The sequence below is a fragment of the Carya illinoinensis genome, chromosome 6 (assembly GCF_018687715.1).
Source record: "Carya illinoinensis cultivar Pawnee chromosome 6, C.illinoinensisPawnee_v1, whole genome shotgun sequence".
Taxonomy (NCBI): Eukaryota; Viridiplantae; Streptophyta; class Magnoliopsida; order Fagales; family Juglandaceae; genus Carya; species Carya illinoinensis.
The window spans coordinates 22,840,865-22,868,580 of NC_056757.1; the positions used below are offsets into that span (position 1 = coordinate 22,840,865).

The 27,716-nt window shown below is 36.8% G+C and overlaps 3 protein-coding genes across 6 annotated transcripts; 1 reads left to right on the top strand and 2 right to left on the bottom strand.

Annotated features, from left to right (window-relative positions):
• On the bottom strand, window positions 1-14,156 carry LOC122312424. Of its 2 annotated transcripts, XM_043127025.1 has the most exons (11): window positions 13,724-14,156; window positions 13,064-13,223; window positions 7,076-7,375; window positions 6,698-6,966; window positions 6,398-6,607; window positions 6,197-6,289; window positions 5,428-5,523; window positions 4,680-5,298; window positions 4,386-4,498; window positions 1,043-1,094; window positions 1-383 (listed from the first exon to the last, which is right to left on the bottom strand). In XM_043127025.1, the coding sequence occupies exons 2-8, from the start codon at window positions 13,104-13,106 to the stop codon at window positions 5,113-5,115; spliced, it is 1,197 nt and encodes a 398-aa protein (XP_042982959.1). In that variant the 5' UTR covers window positions 13,107-13,223; window positions 13,724-14,156; the 3' UTR covers window positions 1-383; window positions 1,043-1,094; window positions 4,386-4,498; window positions 4,680-5,112. The 2 variants fall into 2 exon arrangements, with proteins under 2 accessions (XP_042982959.1, XP_042982960.1); XM_043127026.1 differs by lacking the exons at window positions 13,064-13,223; window positions 13,724-14,156 and adding an exon at window positions 8,048-8,405.
• Window positions 8,508-27,716, bottom strand: LOC122312423. Of its 3 annotated transcripts, XM_043127023.1 has the most exons (6): window positions 27,482-27,716; window positions 27,155-27,396; window positions 11,959-12,044; window positions 9,225-11,782; window positions 9,007-9,094; window positions 8,508-8,902 (listed from the first exon to the last, which is right to left on the bottom strand). In XM_043127023.1, exons 4-6 carry the CDS (start codon window positions 11,477-11,479, stop codon window positions 8,513-8,515), a joined length of 2,733 nt encoding a protein of 910 aa, XP_042982957.1. In that variant the 5' UTR covers window positions 11,480-11,782; window positions 11,959-12,044; window positions 27,155-27,396; window positions 27,482-27,716; the 3' UTR covers window positions 8,508-8,512. The 3 variants fall into 3 exon arrangements, with proteins under 3 accessions (XP_042982957.1, XP_042982955.1, XP_042982958.1); XM_043127021.1 differs by having other exon boundaries at window positions 27,155-27,716; XM_043127024.1 differs by lacking the exons at window positions 27,155-27,396; window positions 27,482-27,716 and adding an exon at window positions 20,165-21,279.
• Window positions 15,021-16,251, top strand: LOC122312679 (luminal-binding protein 2-like). The gene is made up of 2 exons (XM_043127341.1): window positions 15,021-15,231; window positions 16,169-16,251. The coding sequence occupies exons 1-2, from the start codon at window positions 15,021-15,023 to the stop codon at window positions 16,249-16,251; spliced, it is 294 nt and encodes a 97-aa protein (XP_042983275.1).

Sequence of the window (27,716 nt, forward strand, 5' to 3'; positions counted from 1 at the left end):
TTCATTATATGAAAAAAACTGATCTTGAGGAATATAATAAATCAAACACATTCATGAATATAAACACTAGTGGGAAATTCACATTAATGTGCAGTCATGGGCTATATACATTGGAGTGGACCAATTTCTACTTGCAAAACCTGCCATACTTACAAACTACTAAGTATATAGATCTCATTTCTTGCTCCTAAACATTAATTGAAAATCTCCACATTCATCAACAATTGTTCAACTGTCCTGCTCTTCTATAGTTAGAATTAGTTCATGTCACCTGTTCTTGGATGTCCACTTTGGCATTGGGTAGAACAGGTTCAACACGTATGCAGCAATTGGGGGGGGATTCATTTCCAGCGCTTTTAAATTTTCAATCTCTCTGATCCATTCTGTCAATGACCATATAGATTTTCAAAACGTAAACCGATTAATTTAATATAGGAAACATTGAAGAAGCTGAACAAGAAAATAATACTCAATTAGGCCTGTAACTTTACTCTTCATTCATTATCACCAATTGCATTGAATGGCAAACATAAGGTCTAAATCTAAAATCTAGAAATGGATTTTAAGTCATTTACGCAAAACACCCTTAAGCACGAAACTAGCACTTTTATATTTCTGCTTGTAAATAATTACACTGTAAAGATGTTTGAAAGAAACACACACAATCGCTCTAGAATGTGTTACTCAGTTTATACAAACAATATATATATATATATGCATCTGAAACTAATTATCCTACAAGTAATTACATGCAGTACTTACATACAACTTGTATAGCTATACATATTTAATATAAAGTCATATATTGTTGATGATCTTCAGAAGTCATTTCTAGATTTATCAGTTTATTACATCGCTGCTGAACCCAAAACACCCAAGTAAATACATCAAAGCTTATATTATACCTTACGCATGTACTTTAGAAATGTTCCTTGTGCTATGGTTCTAATCTACTGCAAATTGCCTCAAACATCGATGAGCATAAAGTTCCAGACTCTTAACATTTCTATCCAAATATCAGGTCTATGAGATAGGATAATACCTTATCAATGTATGGCCACATATCATAACTTGTATTGCCAGCTTTAGTCTACCTGCATAATTATGCAAATGATCAACCACTATTGCAATTGATTTACTTTTAAGAGCATCCAGTAGAATGTATAACTAAAAGTTCTAACATGGCTGTATGGCAGCTCTAATATATTCATTTCAGCAGTACATGACCCAGAATTTGATGCTCCACTTCACATATTGAGGTTACAAGTTACCCACCATATATTTTTACCCAACACAAGAGGTAGAAAAAATCACCTGCTGAAATTAGGGCTAATATAATATGAAAACAAACATGTAGGCCTTCATCTAATTAAAGAAAAATTGTCTCCATCAAAATATGCATACGAAAGTCGACATGCAGAAACCTGGTTGGTCTTTTTCTGTGTGTTTATAACAGAAAATCTACATTTAAAGCCATATTGTTGTCTTGGAAAAAAAAACCATGAAGGGGCCATTCAGTTTTAAATTCTGTTATATCAATTTGCTAAAAACCCAAAATGACAGCTGCCTCTAAAAACATGTTTAGAAGTGTGTCTGTAGAGTTTCAAGTAAATATGGCAGAAAAATCACATAAATAATCTCAAGTCATACAGCTTGCTAATATGGACTTGTAATTACATATATTGACAACTATTAACAACATGGACATAAAAACAGATGCCTTACAAACATTTTCCAACATGCACACCTGTTGGAAACCCATAGACAGCTCTAACATATGCATTTGATCAGTACACAACCCAGAAAAATTATCCTCCAAGGCAGCATATCAGTATCTTTTTACCCACCATTTATTTTTCCCAACACTCAAGGTAGGAAAAACTCACCATGTACGTGGGTTGGCTCTAATATGAACCAGAATCTTGTAGAGATTCGTCTAATTAGAAATTGTCTCCAATAATTATTGCATACTAAATAGCAGCATTTTTCAAAATTGGTTGGTCTTTTTCCTAGCAGCGTTTATAACAGGAAAATTGGTATAGAAAGCCATATAATATCTAAAAACCACAACCCATTTTGCAACTTATAAATGCTGAGTATATCAGTTTGGGCTGAACCCTTTAATATATGGTGCCTCTAAAATATTATCAGAAGTGTGTGTCTGTAGGGTTGCTACTGGACTTTTTCAAGTGTGATAAATAATCTCAAGTCATACATGTTATTAATATAGACTTGTAATTACACTTAGAGTATATATTGACAACTATTAATGGTCAAATAGAGCATAAAAACAGACCCATACAAACATATATGCAACCTGCACACCTTTATACTCTAAATAAGTTACCACAGACAGCTCTAACACTCCCATCTCAACTTTACACAACCCAGAAAATATCCGAACATAACAAGCATATTTGTATACAAGTTACCCACCATTTATTTTTCCCAACACAAGAAATATTGAAAAAACTCACCATATTGGTGGGTTAATATAATATGAAAAGAAACATACAAATATTCATCTAAATAGAAATTGTCTCCAACAATTTATGCATACTACATCGTACCATTTTTCTAATCTAGTTTGGTCTTTTTCTTGTGTGTTTATAACAGAAAATATATATTTCATTGCCTTACAAGTCTGAAATTATCAGTTTGGTAACAACCCAAAAATTGCTGCAACAAACATATATATATTCGTATGCCAATGTAGAGTTGCAAGTAAATTTTTGTGATGAAGAATACTTAATCTCAAGTCATACATTTGAGTAATACTTGAGACTTGTAATTACTGTTAGAATATATATTGACAACTATTAACAACAAATTGCATAAAAACAGAGCCATTCAAACATTCTGCATTGACTTGACTGTAATCATCACCCACCGACAGCTCTAACATATTCATTTCAGCAGTATGGGTGTATAAGAAAATTTGCTCCAATACTGCATATTTGTATACAAACTTAACCACCATATATGCAGAACCCAACACAAAACTTTAAAATGCTCATAAGATTGCTGGGTTAATATAGAAAAATGAAACGAAACCACGAATTTCATCTAATTATAAATGCTCTCCAACAAAATCTTATCCTATATTCTCCATTTTTCAAAACTAGTTGATCTTTTTCCTTTATGCGTTTATAACAGGATTGAAATAGGGAAAAAAAAAAACCCCAGGATGGCTTGGAAATTCTGTTTATGTCAGTTTACGTAAGAACCCAAAAAACAGTTGCTGCAACCTAAAATATTTTGCTAAAGTGTGCGCTGTAGAGTTGCAAGTAAGTTTGAAAACTTGTGTGTTATATATTCTCATTACATCCTGAGAATGAGAATGGACTTGTAATTACAGTTAGAGTATATATTGACAATTATTAACAACAAAATGCATAAAACCAGTACCCATACCAAACTATTCCAACATGCTTGAACCTGTAATCATCACCCACATGCAACCCCCCCAATGCCAACATATTTGTTCTAATCCTCATTTCTAAGCAAAGTCTCATCTAGACCCACAAGTATGATGGAGAAAATGTTTGAGAAAATACAATCTACTGCAATCTTTTTCAAATACAATTTACTATCTAAACTTGATCCAAAAACTAGACACTACGGGTATGTGCAAGGGCATATTCTAGCAATAAAAACAACAACCAATTGGTTAACTCCCAATTGTGCATATAGTGTATCATATTCAAAAACATTAAAAATTATACCCTTCTAACTATATCATCATATGATTATTCTGCTCCTTTAATAGTATTCATTCACTTAATATAACCCCAAGATGAAAAGATGTACTTTTCATTTAATACTCTAGCCTGGAAGTTGGAGATACATATCTTTAAGACTATGCCTTGGGCAAATGCTATATGTTTTAAAGACCAATGGTGAAGCTTTGCTTTAAGCCATAACCTAGGGGTGATCTTTTTCACCATGCACTCAGCCCCTTGGGTCTTTTTGGTGACTCAACATTTCTTGTTCTATTCCTTTAAACAGAGAAGAACAGTTGATATCATTGTTCTATTCGATGGTATTTATCCTTAACTGTTTACATTCCTTGTAGGATTGATTACTTTAATTAAATGTTAGGGATGCATACTACTGCTGTTCCCTCTCCCCTCTAATTTTCCAACAACATTTATCCAAAATTTGGTATGGAGTGATGAGCTATCTCTAGCTACACGCATGTTTAATATGTTGCTTTTGCATGCAATGGTGAATCCAGGAGAAATTTTAGGTAATGTCATTATTCAATGTTGTCACACCATTGCCCTTATCAACCTCAACCATCTCCTCAAACTCTTAAAAGTCATCCAAATCATTGCTAGCATATTGAAAATAACTACAAATGTGGCTTAATCTTAATCACCAACCTTTAATTAGCATTAGAACTGGAAAATTGGATGTGAAAGAAAATGGTCACCCACAAAACATCCATGTGTGCATCCAGTTTGCATGTCCAACTGCTCCATCAAAATGGCTGTTCCTGAATTAAATGAATAGCCATTTAAGGCCTGTTAGTATATCAGAAAATTTAATGTTAATATAGAGAACAAAAAATATGAAACATAGAAGGCACAACGTCCACTTAAATGAAAGTATGAGAAGGGATCTTGCAATTACATAACTTCTTTCTAGTAAAATCTCCTGCACGGATATACTAATACCTGCATTCTTAATGGGTGTTTATGGTGCTTCAAAGCATTTCCAGCCCACATTTTCTGGAAAACAACCATCACAAGTAATCCCCCCACTGCCCAAATGCCTCATTTTTCAAAACCTTACATTCTTTATATATATATATATATATATATAAAAGTTTTCATTTATAGTTTGGCCACCCACCATCTCCCATTACAAAAAATATCCCCAAAATACTTAAAAAATCCTTGAAGTTGATTTCTTGGCCCTCACTAAGTCTCTCCATGAGACTGGAGAGACTTGGTGTTGCCATGAAAGTTCTGAAAAAAGCTTTGCAACATCTGATCAGTAGCATTTTGCCTCTCACGAAGAGCTTGCATTTCACACATCACTTGATCAAGCTTCGTCTTGTAATGGTCGGCATCTTTCTTATAATTCTCAGCATCTGTCTTATGTTTTTCAATTAAAGCAAGATACTCTTTCTTTTTGGGTGTTCCATTGTCTTGTTGACTCCGGGATGACCATCTCTCCTAACCCCCTTGCGTATCCTGGTCTATGCCCAAGCACCTCTCTAAATACAATTGATGCTGCTTCATCGTTGCGTTGATCGGGCTCTAGACCATCCATCTTGCTGACCATCTCATTCTGCACATGATACATTTTAAGATGAGCGGTGTTAAATCGTGCTATGAAAGGTGAATAGGACACACTCAAATATAATTTTGGAAACCATCCTTGCATGCAACAAACAACTTCAAGAAATATCGTACTTACATAAGTGTTTTTAGTTGCTGATGTGACAAATTTCCCATTCTTCTTTGACCAGTGAGACCCCTTATAGAACTCCACCAAATTCGTAGTAGTAGCCCGCTACAAATGTGTGTAATTGTACAGGTAAATATTCAAGTAGAAACATTGAATATTTAACATATTTATTCAAATGGAATGACCAATTTTATAGAAAAACCCCCATGGTCAAACCATACATACACGTGATCCAAAACCTCTAAAGACCTTCATACCTTGCGATCCAGTTGAGTTGACATGTACATTTCTTAACAATAACGGTGTAATTCATATCGCGTCTTTGAGTAGAGCAAGAAAGCCTCTAGTCAATAAAAGGTGTACCATTTATATATATATATATATACCACCTCTATTCATCAATATGCATCAGCATTCTTGTCTGATATCTTTTTTCAATTTATATAAACTGTCCTTTTAACCAATTATTATCACGTACGCTCACTACGTTGCATCAACCTCTATTTTACATGTTTCTAATTATTTCAATTAACACAATTGAAATATGTTTTTAGAGGGATTAATGATACCAACTATTTTTAATATCCGTGGAAACAACCATGCTAAAATATTATCAACTTGATGGACATGCCTCAACATGACTCTTCATATGTTCCACTCCCTTACAAACATATATATAAATTAGTGGCCATGCAGCAAATGGGTTATGCGCAATGTTATAGAACTACCTGTATTATGCATATACATGACTAGGCTGAAATCAATTTAAAGACTATACCTTCTCCTCCATTAGCCTAACAAACGATTTGCGGCCTGCCGTGTGGTTAATGGTTAGGGCTTTCCTATTCTCCCGATTTTGTCTTGCAATTCTCTGAATTAAGTAGCACCCAAAATCAGCGTTTGAAAATTGCTTAATAAACACAGTTAGGATAGACTCATTAAATTCTACCAGATTGTTATTAATTTAACTAATATATACCTTGAATTCCTCAGTTCCCCACCTCTCACACAGCTTAACCCAGACTTGCAAGTCAACCATGGTACTGCCAGCAGCCAATGCTTCCTCGTGACTACCGTACGATTCATACTTTTTGTGTAATTCATGGTGGAATGCATTGAACCACTTACGCAACTGCTTCCTAACGGTCAGTCTATGATTCTCTCGATCCCAATCTAACGCGAAGTCACCCTGCATGGATGAACATCCAAGGTTAACACAAACCATATAATTGTGTACACCCACTAACATTATCTCAAATTAAATTTCGATATATCTTACTCTCACACGGTCGATCAACTCGTCCTTTTGTGCCTGCGGCACATTAGTCCATCTCGCATAGCTCATGTTGCAATGCTGTTTTATGATTTGCGTTACTCGTGCCGTGAACATCGCTGCGTTCGAACAACACGGTGCTGTTTCACCGTCATTAATCTTCAAAATCACGGGGCCATACTTCCTCAATTTCTCAAACTCAATACACTTAGCTGGCCCACATCTCCATATGGGCTGTTCTTGGTTTGTTGTGGGCATCGTGGGGGCAGTCAAATCTGTATTTCAGCGTAACAAAAACTTACTATCAGTCTTCAAATAACAACTTTTGTTATTTCCACATAAATGAGTAATGTATTGATAAAAGAACAAGAAAAATGATTGTACCTTGTGTGTCTCCATTAGGTGGGGGTTCTCTTAAGGGTGAGGGTTCTCTAATCGTCTCTGGTGGGGGTTCTCTAATTGGCTCAGGTGGGGGCATTGGATTGGAACATGGAGGCTCCCATGGTTGACTAGGAGGCTGCGTTGAGTCATCTGAGCCTGACTGATCTGGTTCTGAGTGACTGTGGTATGAAGCAATGCGAGTTCCTCGTGGTCCACGCACTCTACTATGGTAAGGTACAAAACGTCTGGCACGAATACCTCGTCTATACCCTCTTCCTCGAGCACTTTCTCCCATCGTGTCACCTGCATTCATACGTCAAACCATTTGAGTTACAAGTATTTATCATGAAATTATAATAAATCATGCCACAAACATATATGCAAAAAGACAACTCTAATACCCAATTATTAGAACCAAGATTAGATATTGCAGATAATTGATAGTTTTTTTTTTCAATACACTCTTATTGCAATCTCTTTATTATTCTAACATTATAGAAAAATGATGCATTCCCAGAGTCAAAAGGGTTTTTATACGTTTTGCCACAAGTTAGATTGCAATAAGAATAGCATGCTATGCAACATTCTAGCTCGAATACGTGAAATATTAATCTAATTAATCGTCAAAACCATACTTTGTCAAAAACTTTATAATGGTAACTCCTAATATGTTGCACTTCTGTCCACAAGCATTTGATGAGTTTTAACAAAACTTTTTCCGCCTAACTTGTCAAATGTTTCCAACCAATGTGAGTCTATACGGATAAATAGACTGACCAATTTGGAACTGGAATTAGCTATCATTACAGGTAATATTCATAATGGGGCCATTCAGGATCTATAACTTTTTTAAAAAATTCATGATTAAGAAATGCTGCAAAATACTTGATCCAACTTAGTTTATACAAACTAAATGTAGCACTTTGTTGAAACGAACATACATGTATTTCTTGATTATATATATTGTCTACATACTCGTTTTTTTAAAGATAAATGATGGAGTGGAAGGGCATCAACAAATGGGCTGATTGTCTAAGATGACCTAGACTCGTTGTCTGTGGATAAGTCTTCCTCATCTGAATATTCCCCATCATCAGACGCATAGCCTGAACCAAATGCAGTCATGCCATCGTCAATAAAGTTTGCTACACGCATGTTTTGCCCAGCTCGACCAGTCACTTCTTGTGCATCAATGACCATAGGTTCTACGTCATTCCTATTCAATGGAGTAGACATTGGACATGCATCACACGGCAATGGTGCATAATCACATGATGCCTCATTTTCTTGATAGACATCATCATCACTTGATGATCCATCAAGTTCTCCTAACACCCTCGACACTAGTGGAATGTCATATACATTCCTATTCATGTACTTCTGCACCACAAACCATCTCCCTTTCGCCCTTATATCTCTAATGTAGAAACACTGTGAAGCCTAGCATGCCAACACAAATGGTTCATCCTTATACCAAGTCCTGTCCATATTGATACTGTACATATGGTTATCAACTCGAACCCCTCGTCTTGTATCACCAACGTCAAACCAATCACACATGAACAAGTACACCTGACGTCTTCCCATGTAGTGTAACTCCACTATATCATTAATAACACCATAGAAGTCAACATTATTAGTACTTTCATCCCCAATTACAAACACCCCTGAATTTTGTGTCCGTCGTCGAAATTCACGTTCTTTCGTATGGAACCTTTTGCCATTTATAATGCACGCAGCATAGTATGCAACCCACCATTCAGGCCCGCAACCTAGCGCATACAAATCAGCGTTTACATCAAGTGGGTTAGTTATACACTGCTCCTGAACCTACAACAATATCGTGGAAAAGTCATTACCATTAAAGTTTCTTGAACAATTTAGCAAAAGATTGCTCGAGTAAATCTAACATGGGAGTCAGCAATCTAACTTACTCGTTTCTTCAACCAAGTTGGAAACGAAGTTTGATGTGTTCGATCGATAGAATTTGGGCTATCTACTTTACATATTTCATAGTGCTCCCTGCATTTTGTATATGCAAAATTGTGCAACAATATACGTAAGATACTTCATAAGGACATACAACAAAAATGGGTATGCTCCCATAAAATCGTAAAAGAAAGTTTGAAATTCTGAGATAATGGATGCTTACTCTAGGTAGGGTCCAATCTCAGCGCAGTTGTTGAGGACGTACCAGGTTGCTTCCTTTAAGAGTTTATCTGATAATTGAAAGTTAGAAGCTATACCCATGGGACGAACTTTCTGGTTGAAAATCTTGAATCCATCTATATTCTCAGGATCTCCACCATCAATGTTGCGGTCTGTTCGAGTAAACTTTGTCTCAATATCTTGGAGATACATTGAGCAAAAAGTCAAGCATTCGATGTGAATGTAGGCTTCAGCTATTGAGCCTTCTGGGCGGGCTTTATTCTTCACATACCTCTTGAACTTGCCAAGATACCTCTCAAATGGATACATCCACCTGTATTGTACTGGACCCCCAAGTATGGCCTCACGGGGTAAGTGGACAGCTAGGTGGACCATGACATCAAAAAAAGATGGAGGAAATATCATCTCCAATTTGCATAGAATTGTGACGATATCAGTTTGGAGTTGGGATAGTCGGTTAACATCCAAGGTTCGGGCACACAACTCCTTAAACAACGTGCTCAGTTCAGTTAAAGTCAATGCGATATCAATTCGTAAGAACCCCCCCACGGCAATAGGAAGTAGTCTTTGCATGAAAACATGACAATCATGGCTTTTCAACCCTGAGATTTTGCAATCACGTACTGAAACACAATGCGAGATGTTCGAAGCAAATCCATCTGGAAATTTCACATCGGCCAACCATTCACAAAATTTCCTCTTCTCATCACCGTGTAATGTGTACAATGCATGTGGCATTGTAACACGTTTATCTTCATGCTTCAGATGTAATTCTTTTCTGAAGCCCAAGATCTCTAGGTCACGTCGAGAATTGATATTATCCTTAGTTTTATCAGGGATGTTCATCAAAGTACATAATATGTTATCGAATATATTCTTTTCAATATGCATGACATCTAGATTATGGTGAAGCCGCAGGGTTACCCAATACGGTAACTTGAACAAAATGCTATATTTTGTCCAGTTCAACTCTTCAGTAGTGCGCTTCCTCTTTCGACGAGATTTACCAAATTGCACTTCCCCAAGCATCTGTAGTTGAGTTACAATATCAGCACCATCTAAAATCCTTGGTGGTGGGCGATGATCTTCTTTACCATTGAACAAATGTTTTCTCAGTCTCCACATGTGATCTAGTGGCAAAAAACGACGGTGTCCCATATAACAAAATTTTCGTCCATACGTCAACCAATTGGAATCGGTGCCTTCGTTACAAGATGGACATGCCAATTTTCCCTTTGTTGACCAACCAGAAAGATTCCCATACACTGGAAAGTCATTGATTGTCCACAATAAAGTAGCATGCAACACGAACGTTTCCTTTGTGGAGGCATCATACGTAGGTATCCCATGTTCCCAAAATTCAAGCAGTTCATCGACTAACGGTTGTAAGTAAACATCAATGTCATTACCTGGAGATTTTGGCCCAGGAATAATGAGAGATGTCATGAAGAATTGGTCCTTCATGCACAACCATGGCGGCAAGTTATAAGGAACCAAGATTACTGGCCAAATGCTATATGGTTTAGCCATATTATTGAAGGGATTGAAACCGTCACTTGCGATCCCAAGCCTAACATTGCGAGCATCATGTGCGAACCAACTATGTTCGTCATCAAATCTCTTCCACGACTCTGAGTCTGCAGGATGTCTGATAGTAGCCTCATCGGTTGGCCGATGCTCTTTATGCCATCTCATATCACATGCTATCTCTTTAGACATGAAGACACGTTGCAATCTTGACTTCAAAGGAAAATGCCGCAACACTTTCCTTGGTATAAGACGTGCCCTGTGTGTATTAGGCATCCACCTTGAAGCCTTACAAATAGGACCTTCATCAAGATCAGTATTTTCCTTCCAGAATAATATGCAGTCATTAGGGCATGCATGAATTTTGTGGTAGTTGAAACCCAAACCCCTAACCAATGACCTTGACTCTGCATATGAATTTGGTAATTCAGCATCAGGAAATGCGGACTGTAATAGGTTAAGTAGCATATCAAAGGACTTTATTGGCCACCCACCAACTGTCTTAATGTGTAACAACTTCACAATAAATGACAGTTTTGAGAACTTTGTACAACCAGCAAAAAGTGGACGGCGGGCATCCTCTAGTAACTGATCAAAAGACGAACTTGGAGACGGATCTGGTATTGATCCACTAGTTGGCAATGGATTGTGATGATCTTGGGGAACATCAACGAATGTGCCTGCCCAAACGTCATCTAACATATGGTCCATGGCATCAATGTACTCATCAGCATAATCAGCACCACCATCGTTGTCGTCATCATTGAAACTTGTTGTTTCCTCCTCTCCATGAAAGATCCACTAGGTATAATTTGGATTGATCCCTTTAATGAACAAGTGAGTCTCCACATCAAATATAGGTAAGAATATCATATTTCTGCATGAACGACAAGGACACCGAATGCGATCACTTCCCTGAGAATGGTTTCGTGCAAAGGTAAGGAAAGTGTTAACCCCATCTGCATATGCAGGCGATCGGAATCTATCGGTCAAGTTCATCCAGCTTTTGTCCATCTAAAATTTGTGGAAAAAAACAATATATTAGTTATGAGGATAAGATGCATCAATTTAGCTATTGAGTGGAGAGGGGGTGAAGAATTTGAGAAAGTGTACTAGTGACCAAAATGGTTTAGCTCAGTCGAAGCAACAGATAGTGGAGCTCAAGAGAAAATGGAGAGAACGATACTAACCGGGGTTGTCATCTATGCAGATCATTGTGGAATGATGAAGGTAGTGTTGAACAGATTATTATGTTTAAGCCAAGAGTATTGAAGTCCTGCAGAATATGTTATCATGTTAAACATAGTACCATATGTGATATTTGTTAGTATAGGGTAAACTAGTGCCTATAAAGATGCTAACTAGATGGTCCACCTACACACTAGTTGGAACCATTTTGAAGGTTATGGAATCATGTATTTGGTATAATTAAATAGTATAATGAATTGCGTAGTACTCATATGAACCACAGTTATAAACGACGATGTTTGGGGAGTAAGATATGGTCGTGGGAAGGAAGGACGTGTCTCTCGATGTGGATGCTTGTTTAATGGAATGACGATTAAGGACTTTCGATCTCATCAAAATTTTTAATGAATATGTTTTCATGGACATCAGACGAGGGTGTAGGAAGGGTTACCAAAGCGTACAATACGTAAGAGGGGGGAGGGTTGTTCTCTATATTCATATGTACTCATCATTGAAACTTAAAAAAAACATCAATATGGTGATATATATTCCCGAATTAAAATCGTTGCTATTGGACCTATAAACCAACATGAGAATTTGCATTATGACCTTCTGAAATTACCTTGACTCCTAAGTTTACATGTATATACTCTAAATGGAACTTCACTAAACATTAATTCTCATCACAAAACAAATTTCTGAAATGGTTAGAATGAGAATGAAATACTCATTCAAAACCTCTAAACCAATAAGGGCATATTTATGCATAAACCTATGCTTGAAAATAGACCAAACTGAAATTGACATGATGCAAACTATGAAACAATAACACATGATACAAACGAACGCTTTACATTCTTTCTGGCAATGTATTAACTTGAATATTACCACAAATATCAGCAAACATTATCAATATTCGATCAATACCATTGGTACATTGTAGCATTATGTGTACCCCTTGGGTATATAAAACTTAGTAATACAAAGTATGGCCGAAACAACATCGGTAGCCATATTTTTTCCTACGAATCTTGGCCAAAGTGATATTTTAAAACTAAGTCTTTACTTAAAAGTAGCTTCACCCACGACAAAGCCCTTATGACTCACCCATAAAACCTTCACCCATCGTAGTATTAGCACAACATTGCATGGCATGGCCTCCCAATTATAGTAGGTCCCCCTTCAGAAAATTGATCGTCATGTAAAAGCAAAGTAACCATACGGTGTGTTCCCAAGTCAATGCAAACTCACTATTTGGTATGGAATCCTTGTTTTTCAAAAATAAACAAAAAAAGTACTAAATTACTGCAGAAGACAACTTTATAGAAATGAAACATATTGGAACATATGGGAATTATGTAGCTTAACTATTGCATAACCAACACATGACCCCATATAATCATATACACACGACAACCTATAGAATATAAAATACATAAGATGGAAATATTTCATCGACCCATAATGTTGGCCACAAGACTGAAAGGATCAATAGAACCCCTTTTGAGGTAAAAATTAAGAGGAATCAGGTGAAAGGAAAGAGAGGAGCTGTAATTAATGTTCCTCTCAGATCTAGCTACTTAGAGCTGGTTTTGGTCTGAGATTTTAAGGCCATTTGGTTTTCCTAATGTCACATATTGAGGTTGAGGTAAAGAGATAAGATAAATGCAAACTAAGGTGCTAGAACTTAAGAGTATACATTCAAAGCAAAATACTTGATCAGACTTTCTGCACTAGCTTGACAAGCCAACTAAGTTAGTTGCATACCTGTTTCAAAACCCCCCCTCCTTCAACTATAATCCCAACTACACAAGCAATGAACTAGTGTTATGAAAAATTAGGAATAAGCATGATTTGTGGGTACACATAGCATAAACAGAGGAAGAGATAAACAGAGGATTTCTATTGAAAACCATAGTTGTTTACTTAGTTATTAGCTTGAGTAGAAGGTAATTAAATTCATACTAACATCTTACAGTTTAACACATAAATGGAGGCCTACACATATTCGAAAAGTGATGCACATAGAGCATACTACAAATGTATAACTATAGCAGAATAACAACTTGGTAAGAATGTCGGCATGGAACAAAACAGGGCATAAAAACAAGTAATTATCCTCCAAGCAGACTCTAGCATGAATATTGCATGTTCCAGACTCTCAACCACATAGTTACACACCCAACTAAACAAATATTAGGGGGAAAATGTAAGGATAGATGAAGCAGAAAGAAAGCATGACAGAATCTGATGCAGAAAATTTTTGAACTTGGAAGTGTGTTTGCTGCTATCTTTTTAGGTGCTAAACGTGAGGTAAGAGAGGGAAAAAGGATGGAGTTTTAAATATAAATTGAACTTAGTCAAGTTAAAAATGAAATTTAAGCCAAAGTGCCAGCCATGCAAATACAATTAAAACTCATATTTGGTGTTTGAAAGAATGGTCATGTTGAAATCATAGCGAATGACCAAGGAAACCGTATCACCCCTTCATGGGTTGCTTTTACTGACAGTGAGAGACTGATCGGTGAGGCTGCAAAGAACCAGGCAGTCGTCAATGTTGAAAGGACCATTTTCGACGTCAAGAGTCTTAATGCAAAGAAGTAATTCATCCTAATCAAAACTTGTTGATTTCCGATTATATATCCATTTGTTTGGAAATGGTAGTGACAGGCTTTTCTATAAACACACAGATTTGAAGGCAAGGAGGTTCAGAGAGACATGAAGCTTGTGCCCTACGAGATTGTGAACAAGGATGGAAAGCCTTACATTAAAGTGAAGATTAAGGATGGTGAGACCAAGGTTTTCAGCCCTGAGGAGATCAGTGCCATGATTCTGACTCAGATGAAGGAAACGGCTGAAGCATTCCTTGTGCAGAAAATCAAGGATGCCGTTGTGACAGTTCCTGGTGAGTAAAGAAACAAAAAACTGTGTACCTAATACTTTTACTCGATTGATATAGAAAATTTCTACTTTCTTAAACCCTGTCGTTAATTTCAGTTACACTAATTTTAATATTTGTTCCAACATGCAGCGTAATGTTAAAAATGCCTAGAGGCAGGCTACCATGGATGCGGCAGTCTTAGCTGGACTGAATGTTGCCAGAATTATCAACGAAGCAACTGCTGCTGCCATCGCTTATGGTCTAGACAAGAAGGGTGGAGAAAAGAACATCCTTGTGCTTGACCTTGGTGGTGGGAGTTTTGATGTCAGTATCTTGACAATTGATTCAGAGGTTTTTGAGGTTCTTGCCACTAATGGAGACACTAATCTTGGAGGTTAGACCATATATTCTTATACCCTGTTTTATTGGTTGTTAAATTTTCTATAAGAGAAAACATGGATTGAAAGGAGCAGTAAATTATATATGTTCTTGGATGCCTATATAAAGTTTTGATTATGTCTGAAAGTTTCCAGTCTCCTAGAGATTAATTAGGGTGATTTGACTACTTGGACTGCAACAAACCCTAGAGGGTTTCAGATTGTGTACTTCAACACTGTTTAGTGGTTCAACATGTTTTATTTATCATAAGAAAGGCAGATATAAGAGTATTATGTATACAAGCAAATGCCAACTATCTATTTTTTATGAGACAGAAGTTTGTATTAGGCTCCCCTATAAGTTAAAATTTAGTGCTCTAAGGAAGGAAAATTTCCTTGCAGGTGAGGATTTTAATCATAGAATTATGGACTATTTCATCAAATTGATATATATATATATATGGCAAGGACATCAGCAAGGAAAACAGAGCTCTTGGGAAGCTGAGGAGGGAAAGTGAGCGCGCCAAGAGAGCTCTTAGCAGCGAACACCAAGTCCATGTCGAGATTGAATCACTTAATTGGGTGTTAACTTCTCTGAACCATTGACCCGAGCTAGATTTGAGGAGCTGAATTAAAGATTTGGACTGAAAGACCATTAGTCCATCTTAAGAAGGCTATGGAAGATGCCGGTTTGGAGAAGATAAAAATTGATGAAATTGTGCTTGTTCATGGAAGCACTTTCTATCCAAATGTTCAACAGCTTCTTAAGGACTAAAAATCTAGAAACTCACCAAACAAAGCTGTGAACCCAGATGAGGCAGTTGCTTATGGTGCTACTGTACAAGGAAGCATATTGAGTGGAGAGGGTGGTGAAGAAACTAAAGGTACTACTTTTCTTTTCATATTATATGTTTGCAATAATCTTATCCATGAGATGGTGCTACCATAATGTAGACAACTATATGGGCAGCACTGACAATGTGCCTTGTGGGATTCTTGATGCTATTATCGCGTTTTCTGTTACGTGGCTCCACTGACCCTTGGAATTGAAACTGTTGGTGGAGTGATGTGGAAATTGATCCCAAGAGACACTGTTATCCCAAATGAAGAAATCGCAGGTTTTCACCACTTACCAGGATCAGCAGACTACCGGTACCATTCACATATGGTACCGGCACGTAGTAATATTTTTCTTCCAGCATGGAAAATTTTTTTCCTAGTTGCGTCTTAGCTTTCTTGAACTGTTAATCTAAAAGTTGGATGCTCCTATTATGATACCAGGTATTTGAAGGTGAAAGGAGTCTTATAAAGGATTGCATATTAAGTCTCGGGAAATATAAATTCTAAATAGAGAAGAATTCCTCTAGGTCCAAGGTTTGCTTTCTGACATGCAGAAAATGTTTATCAATAGTACTGGCTTTGCCAGTAATTAGTGCCTCTCGGAACTCTATTACCTTCCCTTCTTACTTAATAGTTGATGCGACGGTAAGGGTGATAGAGCAATTCACACAAATGGGATGACATTCATGTTAGCTGCAACAATTTAAGCCATGGTACCATGGTAGCGTATTACATCTCCGATGCTTAATTATCCTAAAAGCATATTGGATTTTGCTAAAGTGGACATAACAAATGTTAGTTGACAACTATTAATGGCCACACACAAATGACTGTCAGAAAATAGTTTAAACTTCTCTAAATACATAAGTGTTACTCAGGAATTACTCTAGGAAGAAAAGTTTGAAACACAAAAACCAGGAGCCGATGCTGTCTTTAGAGTGCATAGATGTGGGTTAGGCTTAAAATCCATGATGTTTGTAACATAAGAACCCCACTCTAGCTTGGATTCAGCTAGAGTGGCTAGCAAATTTAAGTGACCCAGAAAATATAATGAATGCAGTTTACAAATTGCAACTAGAACATGTTAGTAATAAATAACAGCAAATAATAACACATAAATATATTTGTTACTCAAAACAGTCTCTCTTCAATGTGAGCAAAACCATCATGTAAAATCCCCATTTATTCCTCTTTTAAGTTGTGTTTACCACAAAAGCAGAACAACTAGAACATAGCATCAATAAATAGCAGCAATTAATCCCATTGCCTTTAGGTAGTTGATTGGAAGACAGGGGCTCATGGAAGAGTTAATTGATGGAAAGATTGTTTTGGGAGATATGGGAGAGGGGACAATCTAAGTCATTCTTCATTATAAATTCACATGACAATCATGTGTGTATATATATATATCTCCCCCAAGCAATTCTAACTACAGGGAGACCATCTCATGAGAGATTCTTTTATTTTCTTTTGATTTATCATGTAGTCTTAATAAGGTCATGTGTAGATTGGGTATCATTCATGCATGATTTTTGGTGGATCCATGCCAGATATCCATGAGAATCAAACTTACTGGAGCAAATTGGAGATTATATATATTTATAATCAAAAGAAAATAATATTAATGTAATAAATAAATAAATATATTAGCATTGGTCAATTTTCTGGAAATTAAAATTATTTTGAACATTAGTACCTGCCTCAAATTACATGCATGTCGGCCACTCCAGTCCTTTGCTTGAGTTAAAAAAGTTCAATATTAGTAGGTAGCCTTAAAGATCTCCACAAGAACACTAGAGAAAATCAAAACACCAAACTCAAAACCTCAAAAGACATTTCTAGATACAAAAGCCCACAAAAGAAATTTTACACAAAAACTTATCCAAAAAAGGCCATCTCTTTAAGTACATGATGGAGATGAAAATGGCCTAGAGCAAATTTAAGAGAGAGTCTGCAAGCAAATAGCAAGTACAAGCATCATGAATGGCATACTTGACCTGTTCATGAGAGAAAACCGTTGCAAATACTGATATCTGAGAAACTTGCACTTTACATCACCACAAAACACACATTCTCATCACTCAAAAACTTCTTGATAGATTCAGGAAATGAATCTATGCAGTGCAACTGAACTATCCGGCATCGAGTCCCAACACAAAGGAAATAGCAAAGCTGCCCCATGTAATTTGGAATGCACTTAATATCAAATGTGACAAGGATTAACAATAGGCTTTTCGAGTGCAGACCTTAACTCTGCAATATGGGCATCTACAAGAACACCACGGTCTACTACACTTGCCTTAAAGTTTTACATCAACTCCTTGTATTTCTATGTCATACATGCACATTTTGGATAGGACTGAAATAGGAATCATGGTGGTACATTGTTTTTGAAAAATCTACAGCCTAGCTTCTGCTGCCACTCCTCACAAGAAGCTGATCATCATGTACTGAACATGGCCTAGGAATAGCACTAGCTCCATTGAACCGTTTATAGAAGAAGTATGAGAGTTTGGTGGTTTGGTGGTGCAGCTGCTGTAATTTAATTAATTACTTGAAGCTAATTAGTCACACATAACTCAGTTGAATGTCTTCTTAGCACCTAAATTCTCTTGACGCTACAACTGAATGCTAGGGTTCTACAATATTGTATTGTCGATGAGCATGAAAATTCGTTTTCTAGAGTTTAATTTTGAGGGAGAAATTGCATTTTTCCAGCGTTAGCCACTCATTTTGCAATAGGATCACTAAACTATCAAAATTATCATTTTATCCCCTAATCTAAAACAAAATTTTCCACTTACCCCCACTTTGCAGAATTGGCCATTAAGATCATCACCATCTCATGTCACTTACTTTTTAGTAGAATGTTTTGATGCTACACATGAATCTACATATCTATAGGCCCATAATGTTAATCTAAATTCTCAAAAAAAAAAAAAACACCTATGGTTTAATTTTCATTTCTAATTTATCTCACTAGTTAGGGAATCATTTTTATCTGGGAATAGCATCAGATCATCATGTTGTACTGTAGCTAGCTAGTCCTAGCTCCAACTATCAAATCATTAATTGCTTGTATTATGGTTCAAGGTTTGGCACTATGAAATATATCACTAGTGTGTATTTATTGGTATATATAACTTTAATTTTTGTCTTCCTAGCTAGCTAGCAAATTAGCAAGCTTCTCATGTCTTTAATTTCAGTCTGCTGCAGTATATCTTTCTGATCATCTATGTATGTTGAGATCGAAGCCTGTCAGAAAGCCTCCAAATTTTGAAGGTATTGGAATAATAAATTACTTGCAGTCTTAATTAGCTTTATACCTAAACATCCTTATTAGTACTTTCATATACGATATTTAAGATCAGATTAGGATCTGAGCTGCATTGAGGAGATTTGCATGATTAATTCTAGAAAACCAGAAACACTATGAATTGGAGTACATGGTCAATCACTAGCACGTACGCTCCAGTAGGAATATACATTGGAATTCATACTTCTAATAAACAAAGTATTACAAGCAACAAATTTATAGTCTCTGTCTGATAACTACTTAATACCAAGCTTGAGCTACAGCGTTTAAAGAAATGGAAAATTATACTCTTGCTACTCATATACAAACTTATCTACTATATATTCTTTTTGTAATTGATTTTTTTTATTTTATTTTACTTAATAATTAAGGAGGTGAGTATTAGTAAAGTTATATATTTTTGTAATTTTTCCTTAATGATTAAGGATGTTAAAAAAATACTTAAAAGAAAAGAAAATAAAAATAAAAATAAAAACTTGAAATGCACTTGAGTGGTAGATGCATCTGGTTCAGAAGTACAGAAGTTTTCTGGGTATTCTTGTTAAAATCGTTGCTTCTATCCTAAGAAATACAGAAGTTCTATTTGCTTAATGCCATGTATTATCTAATGCACAAACCCTTTCCTCCAAACACAACAGGCAGCTACACAACCAGTATACCTAAAACACACGCACATGCACATCAATTTCCCATCACTTAGCAAAAAACACAAGTGTACATCTGAAAAAGGACAACGTTTGTAATGCAAAAAACTCGTAAAGGGGTTTCATAGATTCACAAGAAATAGGAGATACCTTAGGCCTCGTTTGATCATTCTGGAAAATAGAGGACTAGGCACTTCGGACTAGAAATGGAGGCACGGAATCGTCTATTCCAGCGAAGGTGGAAACGTAGTCATTCAGCTTCCCAAACGGAGATGCCAATTGCCAAATAAAATGGAAGGACGTGTGCAGGAAACTAGGGTTTGATCGTTGGGAGATCAAAATCTTCTTTGGAAATTCTGAACAAATACAGCGCCGAAAATGGAATTTCTGCTTAATGGGAGAAATTGTTGGAAAGTGAGCTCAAGCCACTTGAGAATGCAAGGAAACTAGGTTTTCGTTGGGGTGGATTGAGCTACGACAAAGGTTGATGGGAACAGATTGAAGTTTTCTCAGGACTGTTGCAAATCGGGCGGAGTGAGGAAATGTGAGGGCAAAAAAACTTGGGGGGAAATATAAAAGTACTGAAATTATAAGGTGTTTGGCGCGGCAATGAGTTGTAGTAGCGAACGATATAGCGCTGCAAAATCACTTTGCTAACTCGGATGGAAAATATCATTGCAATCAGTTTAAAAAGTGCTGCAATTTTAAGCAATGAACAGGCTTTTTTTTTGCAGCGTTAATTTTCGTTGTAATAAGTAAAAAATCACTGCAAAAAGTGTTAAAAGAAAATTACTGTTTTATCGTCCTCAAATCGCTGCTTTTACTATGCTACTGCAGCGATTTTAATTTCAACAAAAATAAAATCGCTGGAAAAGGTCCGATTTCTTGTAGTGAGTATTCGGTACTAGTGTGGTTAGATCTAGCCAGATCTCATGCAACCCAGCACCAAGATGGCAACATTCTCTTGGGATGTGGTCTACTGGCTACCATTGTGGTGTACACAATATGGAAGTGTTAGGATCCTTGGCGATGGGAAGAAGATGAAGACGATGAACCCTAGCTAATGGGAAGAGAAGTGACCTGGGGAACTATCTAGAACTGGAAGTCAAACTGAAGGCTAAGTGTGAAGTCACTTAGTGGGAAACTTAGAATGACACCGTTTTCTTATGAGGGCAGAACACTAAGTTTTGTATTGGAGTTATGGAGGGAGTTTGGTGTTGTAAAAAATATTGCATTTCACTTATTTGAGATGTTGTGCTTAATGGCTGTGACTTCGGTCTTTCTTTTATTGCTACTTTTAATTTCCTTGTATTCTATTCTGAGTATCAGTCAAGGTATGAGGTAGTGGGAGAAAAACATAGAATTGTCATACTTGAATTTGGTATTTCCTAGACCTTTTGGGAGGTGGATTGTGAGTCACTCAAAAATGAGTAGCACAAAGGCTATCCCAAGTGCAGGAGGATGTCGTGTAATGATTAGGAATAAATTCCTAGATCGTCTCCTCAGGAAAAGTTACTTAAAAATCAAACTCGTTTAAAATGGTGGAAATATTCACAAAGAGAAAAATAAAAATGATGGTATGTGCAATGGATGGAAGAGTGCAATAAGAATGAAAAAGGGCACTAGTCATGGACTAGATTCATATTTTTAGATTTTTGAGTGTCGAAATGAAATGTAAAAAACTAACAAATTGAAATTATTAATCAAAGAGTCAACTAAACTGATCAATCTTAATTAAACTAAAAATTAAACAATGAAACTGAAATTATTTAAGTTCTATTTAAACTTTAATCAATGTAATATGCAATTGAACTAAGAAATTAATAAAACTAAGCTAAGATTAAACTAGATTAGAAAGTAATTGATAAAGTACAAACTGAAAATTAAAAAGCCCCAAAACTAAGATTCTAGAATTTATCCTTGTATTCAAATCACAAATTCTCAAAATTAATCCATAATAATTGTAATCACTATTAAATGAAAACTTAAAGAAGTGAGAAAAATAAATAACACGAAATAAGTAAACAGCAAATTGCCCAAACTTCTAAGCCAAAAATCTCAAAAGTATTCCATGAATTTTAAACTGAAGTTAAATAAAAATAGAGAATGAAAAGTTTGGACGAAAACTCCCCTTCACCATTCAGTTGAAATCCAAAATAGAAAAGAACCAACTTCTCACGTATCACTCTTGAAAATAAATCTCCAAACCTTTAATGAAAACTCTAGAACAACTCCTCTACTCCCCACGTATGAGGTTTCAGAAAAATAAAAAACAAAAGCTCTCAACCGAACCCTTCTTGCAATAAAGTAAGGTAGCACACTTAATGAGAACTCTAGCCGACTTAAAGCATTAGCCAGCAAAAAGAAATCATTGCAACCGACCGAAACTCCCCCAGAAATATTTAATCCACACTGACTAAAACTCAAGAAAAACTGCCCCTGGTATCACTCTGAAAACTCAATCTCCAAACCGACTAAAACTCCTGCAAGAAATTAAGGCAGCACCGACTTCACACTCCCAAGTTCCTACACGTCTCCTACTCAGCAAAATAAAACTAATCCACTCACACCTTCTCATCCAGCCATTAATGAAAACTCAAGAAAAATTAAAAACTCTCACCGACTCCAAATGAAAAACTGCCAAAGAATATAAGAAAAAACTAAAACAAAACAGGAAGTTGTATCCCTCTCCGACTGCATCCCCTTAATTAATGAACCAATCCACCGACTTCTTTCAATGATGTCCAATTCGGTGGGGACAACAGCCTTCAATCACGACTTCTTCAATGACAAATTCGGTGGAGACAGCCAGCTCAATTATGACTTCTTCAATGACAATTCGGTGGAGACAGCAGCCTTCAATCACGACTTCTTCAATGAAAAATTCGGTGGAGACAATTCGGTGGAGACAGCCAGCTCAATTCCCTTTTTCCTCTTCCACCAACCCACGTTTCAGCTGACTAAAAATTAGCCTCTTCTCTTCTTGCTTTCACTTCCTTTCTTTTTTCTTTTTTTTTTATTCACTCATGCACCGGCTCCTCCTTTAATCATGTTTCTATTTGTGTGTTTTCACTAATGTTCACGTGCATCTATAAACAACCACTGAAAAAAATTATCTTGTCTTAGATTCTATGTAAATTTTATTTAAGCTGAAAATAAGTAGATAAAAATAGCACTCAATCATAAATTAAAATAAAAAATATATATATCAAAAATATGTTATATATGTGAGGCAATATTGCTCAATTACATCATAGTTATAAAATTAAGCATAAACATGATATCAATCAATTAAAAATCACAACTTGTATTTATGCTTATTAACCATTTTTCCATCTAAAATCAATGATAATGTCACGAGGAATTTAAAATACATTGGTTTTAAATAGTTAAAATATGAAATATCTCAGCTCAATCAGATTGCCTAAAAAAATCCCTATGAATTTGCTACTTAAGAATATAGTTTAATTCCATTTTCAAATCGACATCTTTGTTTCATTCATCTTCACTTTATTGGAAACCATCTTTGTTACGATCTCTCTCTATTACCAGCTTCTTCTTAAGGGGCTTAACAAGTGGTATTGAGAGCCTCCATCTTGATGGTAGAAGGTACACGCTCCAGGCAGCCACAAGACTCTCTTTAGTGGCAGGTGGACTCCCACGAGGAGGGCATGGAAAATGTCAATGAAAGGTTAGATCAACTTACATAAATGATAAGAACACTTATGGCACACCAAAATAGTAATGTTAATAGAGAGATCCAAGTGGGTCTTGATGGGGAACAAATGCATCATAGGGGTACATTTACAAGAGGGGTTCGTTTGGAGTTTCCCCATTTTGAAGGGGATAATTCATCAAGGTGGGTCTTCAAGGCTACACAATACTCTGATTTTGAACAAACACCCCCTGCCCAATGTTTATTGATGGCTTCCTACCACATTGAGGGCGAAGCCTTGGTTTGTTATAAAGATGCAATGGAGACTGGGCAATTTACATCTTGGGAAACCTTTGTGAGACCATTGTTGTAAAGGTTTGGCCCTATGACATATGATGACCCTATGGAAGCTCTCATATGACTCAAGCAAACAACCTCAATAGCTGCATATAAGGCTCAGTTTGAGGCATTATCCAACCATTTAAGGGGGCTGTCAGACCATCACCAACTTAGTTGTTTCCGTAGTGGGTTAAAGGATGAGATCTGCTTACCCATTCGTATGCTCAATCCTATTAACCTTGTTGTTGCATTTGGGCTGGCCAAGATACAAGAGGAATATTTGGCTTCAACTAGAAGGTCCTTCAAAATTGTTTTAGATAAGTACTCCCTCTGGAAATCTTTCTACATCTGGGAGTCAGTCAAGTGATTTGGGCAAGAAGGGGGCCATATATAGAATCCCTAACAAAAGGACTTTATCAATTACCATGGATTGGAAGCGTCGGAAATGGCTTTGCTATCATTGCGATGAAAACTAGAATTCTTCTCTTGTTTGCAAGTCCCCAAAAATTTATGGGTTGCAAGCCCAACATGAGCTAGGTGATGGTGGCCTGGTTGTAGAGGAAAGGTTGAAACATGAAGTATTGGAACAAATACTAGCAATGAATGTGGAAAAAAAACTCGGGATTTCTTTGAATGCCATTTCAAGCACCCCCAATTTAAACACTATGAGATTCCTCAGAAGAATTGGTGAAGAGCAAGTAGCACACTCAATTTAATTAACCCATCTATTGTGCCGAAAACCAAGCTTAGGGTGGATGAGACCAAGAAGTTGTCAGTGAAAATAGCTAATGGGGGATTGGTGCAAAGTGTGGGATTCTATAGCAATGTGAAGACAAAGCTCCAAGGTACTCAATTTTGTTCTTCTTTTTACATACTGTCATTGGGTGGTTGTGATATTGTCTTGCGTGTAAGTTGGCTTATAATGTTAGGACCCATTGAATGAGATTTCTCCAACTTAACCATGGAATTTGGACTTGGGCCTATGAGAGCCTCACCCCTTTGGATTTATCATTTGAGGCCAACATGAAGGCCCTGCTATCATCTATGTCTAAATGGAGGGGACTTTTGTTAAAATTATTGGAGAATGAGTCATTTCACAATTCCACTGTAGTAGCTACTGATATATAGAACCTCCTTATAATTATTTTAAACATGTTTTTGAAATCCCTCGAGGATTACCACCTTCCTGATCCGATGATCATAGAATTATTTTGAAGGAAGGGACTTAGCCCATTTCAATAGACCCCATTGTTATCCACATGATCAAATAGCTAAAATAGAAAAAAACTATTTCAGAATTAATTACCACAGAGATTACACGACCTAGCACTAGCCCCTTGTCATCTCTAGTATTAGTGAGGAAGGCCGATGGGAGTTAGCATTTATGTGTGGACTACATGGCTCTTAACCAAGAAATAGTTAAAGATAAATTCTCAATACCAACACCCCTTCCCTTTCAAGGGTTGATGAACCTTGCTATTCACCCATTTTTGAGACAATTTGTGTTAGTAGTTTTTTACGATATTTTGAGTCAACAGATATTGGGAAGATCATTTAAGTTAGCTTAAAAAAGTTTTTGAGGTTTTGGACAACTACATGTTGTAAGTTAAACTATCAAAGTGCAGATTTGGGGTTTCTGAAATCATGTACTTGGGGCACATAATTAGTTTTGAAGGGGTTAAGGTTGATCCTTCCAAGGTGGCTGTCATGTTGGATTGGCCAACTCCAGCCAATGTCAAATCACTTTGGGGATTTATGGACTTAACAAACTTCAAACACTATAGGTCTATTGGAGGACCCCTTACACAATTACTGAAAAAGAATGGTTTTTTTATGGATGGAAGAGGCTAACAAGGCATTTTTATATTTGAAAAAAAGTTGTGACACAACCACGAGTCTTTTGTAATCAAGATGGAGTAGTAGGCCTTAAAATATCTCTTGGAGCAAAGAGTGGGTACATGAGCTCAGTAAAAGTGGCTCTGCAAGCTCCTAGGTTATGATTTCACAATTACCTTCAAAAAGGGAAGGAGAAGAATGTGGCCGATGCCTTGTCTAGTAGGGTTGAAAAGGAAGAAAACTAGCAGGGGCTGTTGGCCATGATCTCTTTCCCTAGTCCTGAGTGGTTTGAGGGACTAAAGGCCAGCTATGAGGGTTCAACAGATATGAAAAAACTGATTTATAGCCAATCTAAGAATTTAAATCCACTCTAGGGTTATCAGTTACTACAAGGATTGGTGCTAAAAAGGGGGAGAGTCCTTATTGTTCCAGATTCACCTTTTAAAACCAAGATATTTTCATTATATTCATGATGACCCCTTAGCAAGCCACTTGAGTTATTTGAAAACATACTAACAAGTAAAAAGGAATTTTATTTGGCAAGGCATGAAGAAAGATATCAAAAAATTAGTGAAGAAGTGCCAAGTGTGCCAAACTGTGAAATATGAGACTACTCACCTAGCAGGGTTGTTACAACCCCTCCCTATTCCACAACAGCCTTGGACAGCTACTGCTATGGATTTCATAGAAGGTATGCCCAAGTCAAAGGGTCATGATGTCATATTGGTAGTTGTTGATTGCCTCACCAAGTTTGGTAATTTTATCCCTCTATCCAACCGTTATACTGCATCAACTGTGGCTGAGTTATTTATGACAAATGTCTTTAAATTGCATGGATTACCTAAATCCGTTGTTTCTGACCGGGATTTTGTGTTTGTGAGTTCATTTTGGAAGGCCCTCTTCACCCTGTGGGGATCCACCCTAAATTACAACTTAGCTTATCACCCTCAAAGTGATGGCCAAATTGAAGCTCTGAATAAGTAGCAAGAGGGATATCTTAGATGTTATGAAGGGGAAAAACCTATTATGTGGGTCCAGTGGCTAGCCCTAGCCGAATGGTGATATAACATTTCTTATCACACTTCTACAAAGCTAACTCCCTTTGAATTTGTGTACAAGTGCCACCCATCCCCCTCTTAGCCAATGTTCTAGGTACCTCTGCAAATGACGAAGTGGACAAACTTCTATGAATAAGGGAATAGACAATGAAATTGTTTAAAGATAATTTACAAGATTTATAGAATCGCATGAAGGTATATGCAGACAAAAACAGTGTTGAAAGAGAGTCTAGTGTCGGTGATTGGGTGTACCTGCGCTTGAAGCCATATAGGCAAGCAATCCTGGAGGTTTGATGCAACTTGAAGCTCTCACCCCACTTTTATGGTCCCTTCCAAGTCAAGCAAAGGATCGGGAGTGTAGCCTACCTCCTAGATCTTCCCATCACCCCATAGATCCATCCTACCATTCATGTGTCTTGCCTCAAGAAGAAGGTCAGAGCACACATCCAACCCTCTCCACTCTTCCCCTGGTGGACTCTCATGGTGATATCCTCCTAAGCCAAAAGCAATTGTTAAGTGTCGCATCCGGCACCAAGGAAACCGAACACTCACAAAAGTTTTAGTAAAATGAGTTGGCACCTCTGAAGATGATAATAGTTGGGAAGGTCTTTGGAGGTTGAGGCACCTTTACTCGCACCTTGTGGGCAAGGAGCTTTAAGGGGGGCATTTGTTAGGATCCCTAGCAATGGGAAGAAGATGACGACAAGGAACCCTAGCAGATGGCAAGAGAAGTGAAGTGGGGAACTATCTAGAATTAGAAGTCAAACTGAAGGCTAAGTGTGAAGTCACTTAGTGGGAAACTCGGAATGACAAC

Coding starts and splice junctions, on each gene's coding strand:
- LOC122312423 (XM_043127023.1), bottom strand. CDS start 11,479: ATGGACCATATGTTAGATGACGTTTGGGCAGGCACATTCGTTGATGTT. Junction 9,095..9,224: donor GAGATTGGACCCTACCTAGA/GTAAGCATCCAT, acceptor TACAAAATGCAG/GGAGCACTATGAAATATGTA. Junction 8,903..9,006: donor CAACTTGGTTGAAGAAACGA/GTAAGTTAGATT, acceptor ATATTGTTGTAG/GTTCAGGAGCAGTGTATAAC.
- LOC122312424 (XM_043127025.1), bottom strand. CDS start 13,106: ATGCAATGTTGTGCTAATACTACGATGGGTGAAGGTTTTATGG. Junction 7,376..13,063: donor GATGGGTGAAGGTTTTATGG/GTGAGTCATAAG, acceptor GTATGAATGCAG/GTGACACGATGGGAGAAAGT. Junction 6,967..7,075: donor ACCTAATGGAGACACACAAG/GTACAATCATTT, acceptor GCTGAAATACAG/ATTTGACTGCCCCCACGATG.
- LOC122312679 (XM_043127341.1), top strand. CDS start 15,021: ATGGATGCGGCAGTCTTAGCTGGACTGAATGTTGCCAGAATTATCAAC. Junction 15,232..16,168: donor TGGAGACACTAATCTTGGAG/GTTAGACCATAT, acceptor ACCATAATGTAG/ACAACTATATGGGCAGCACT.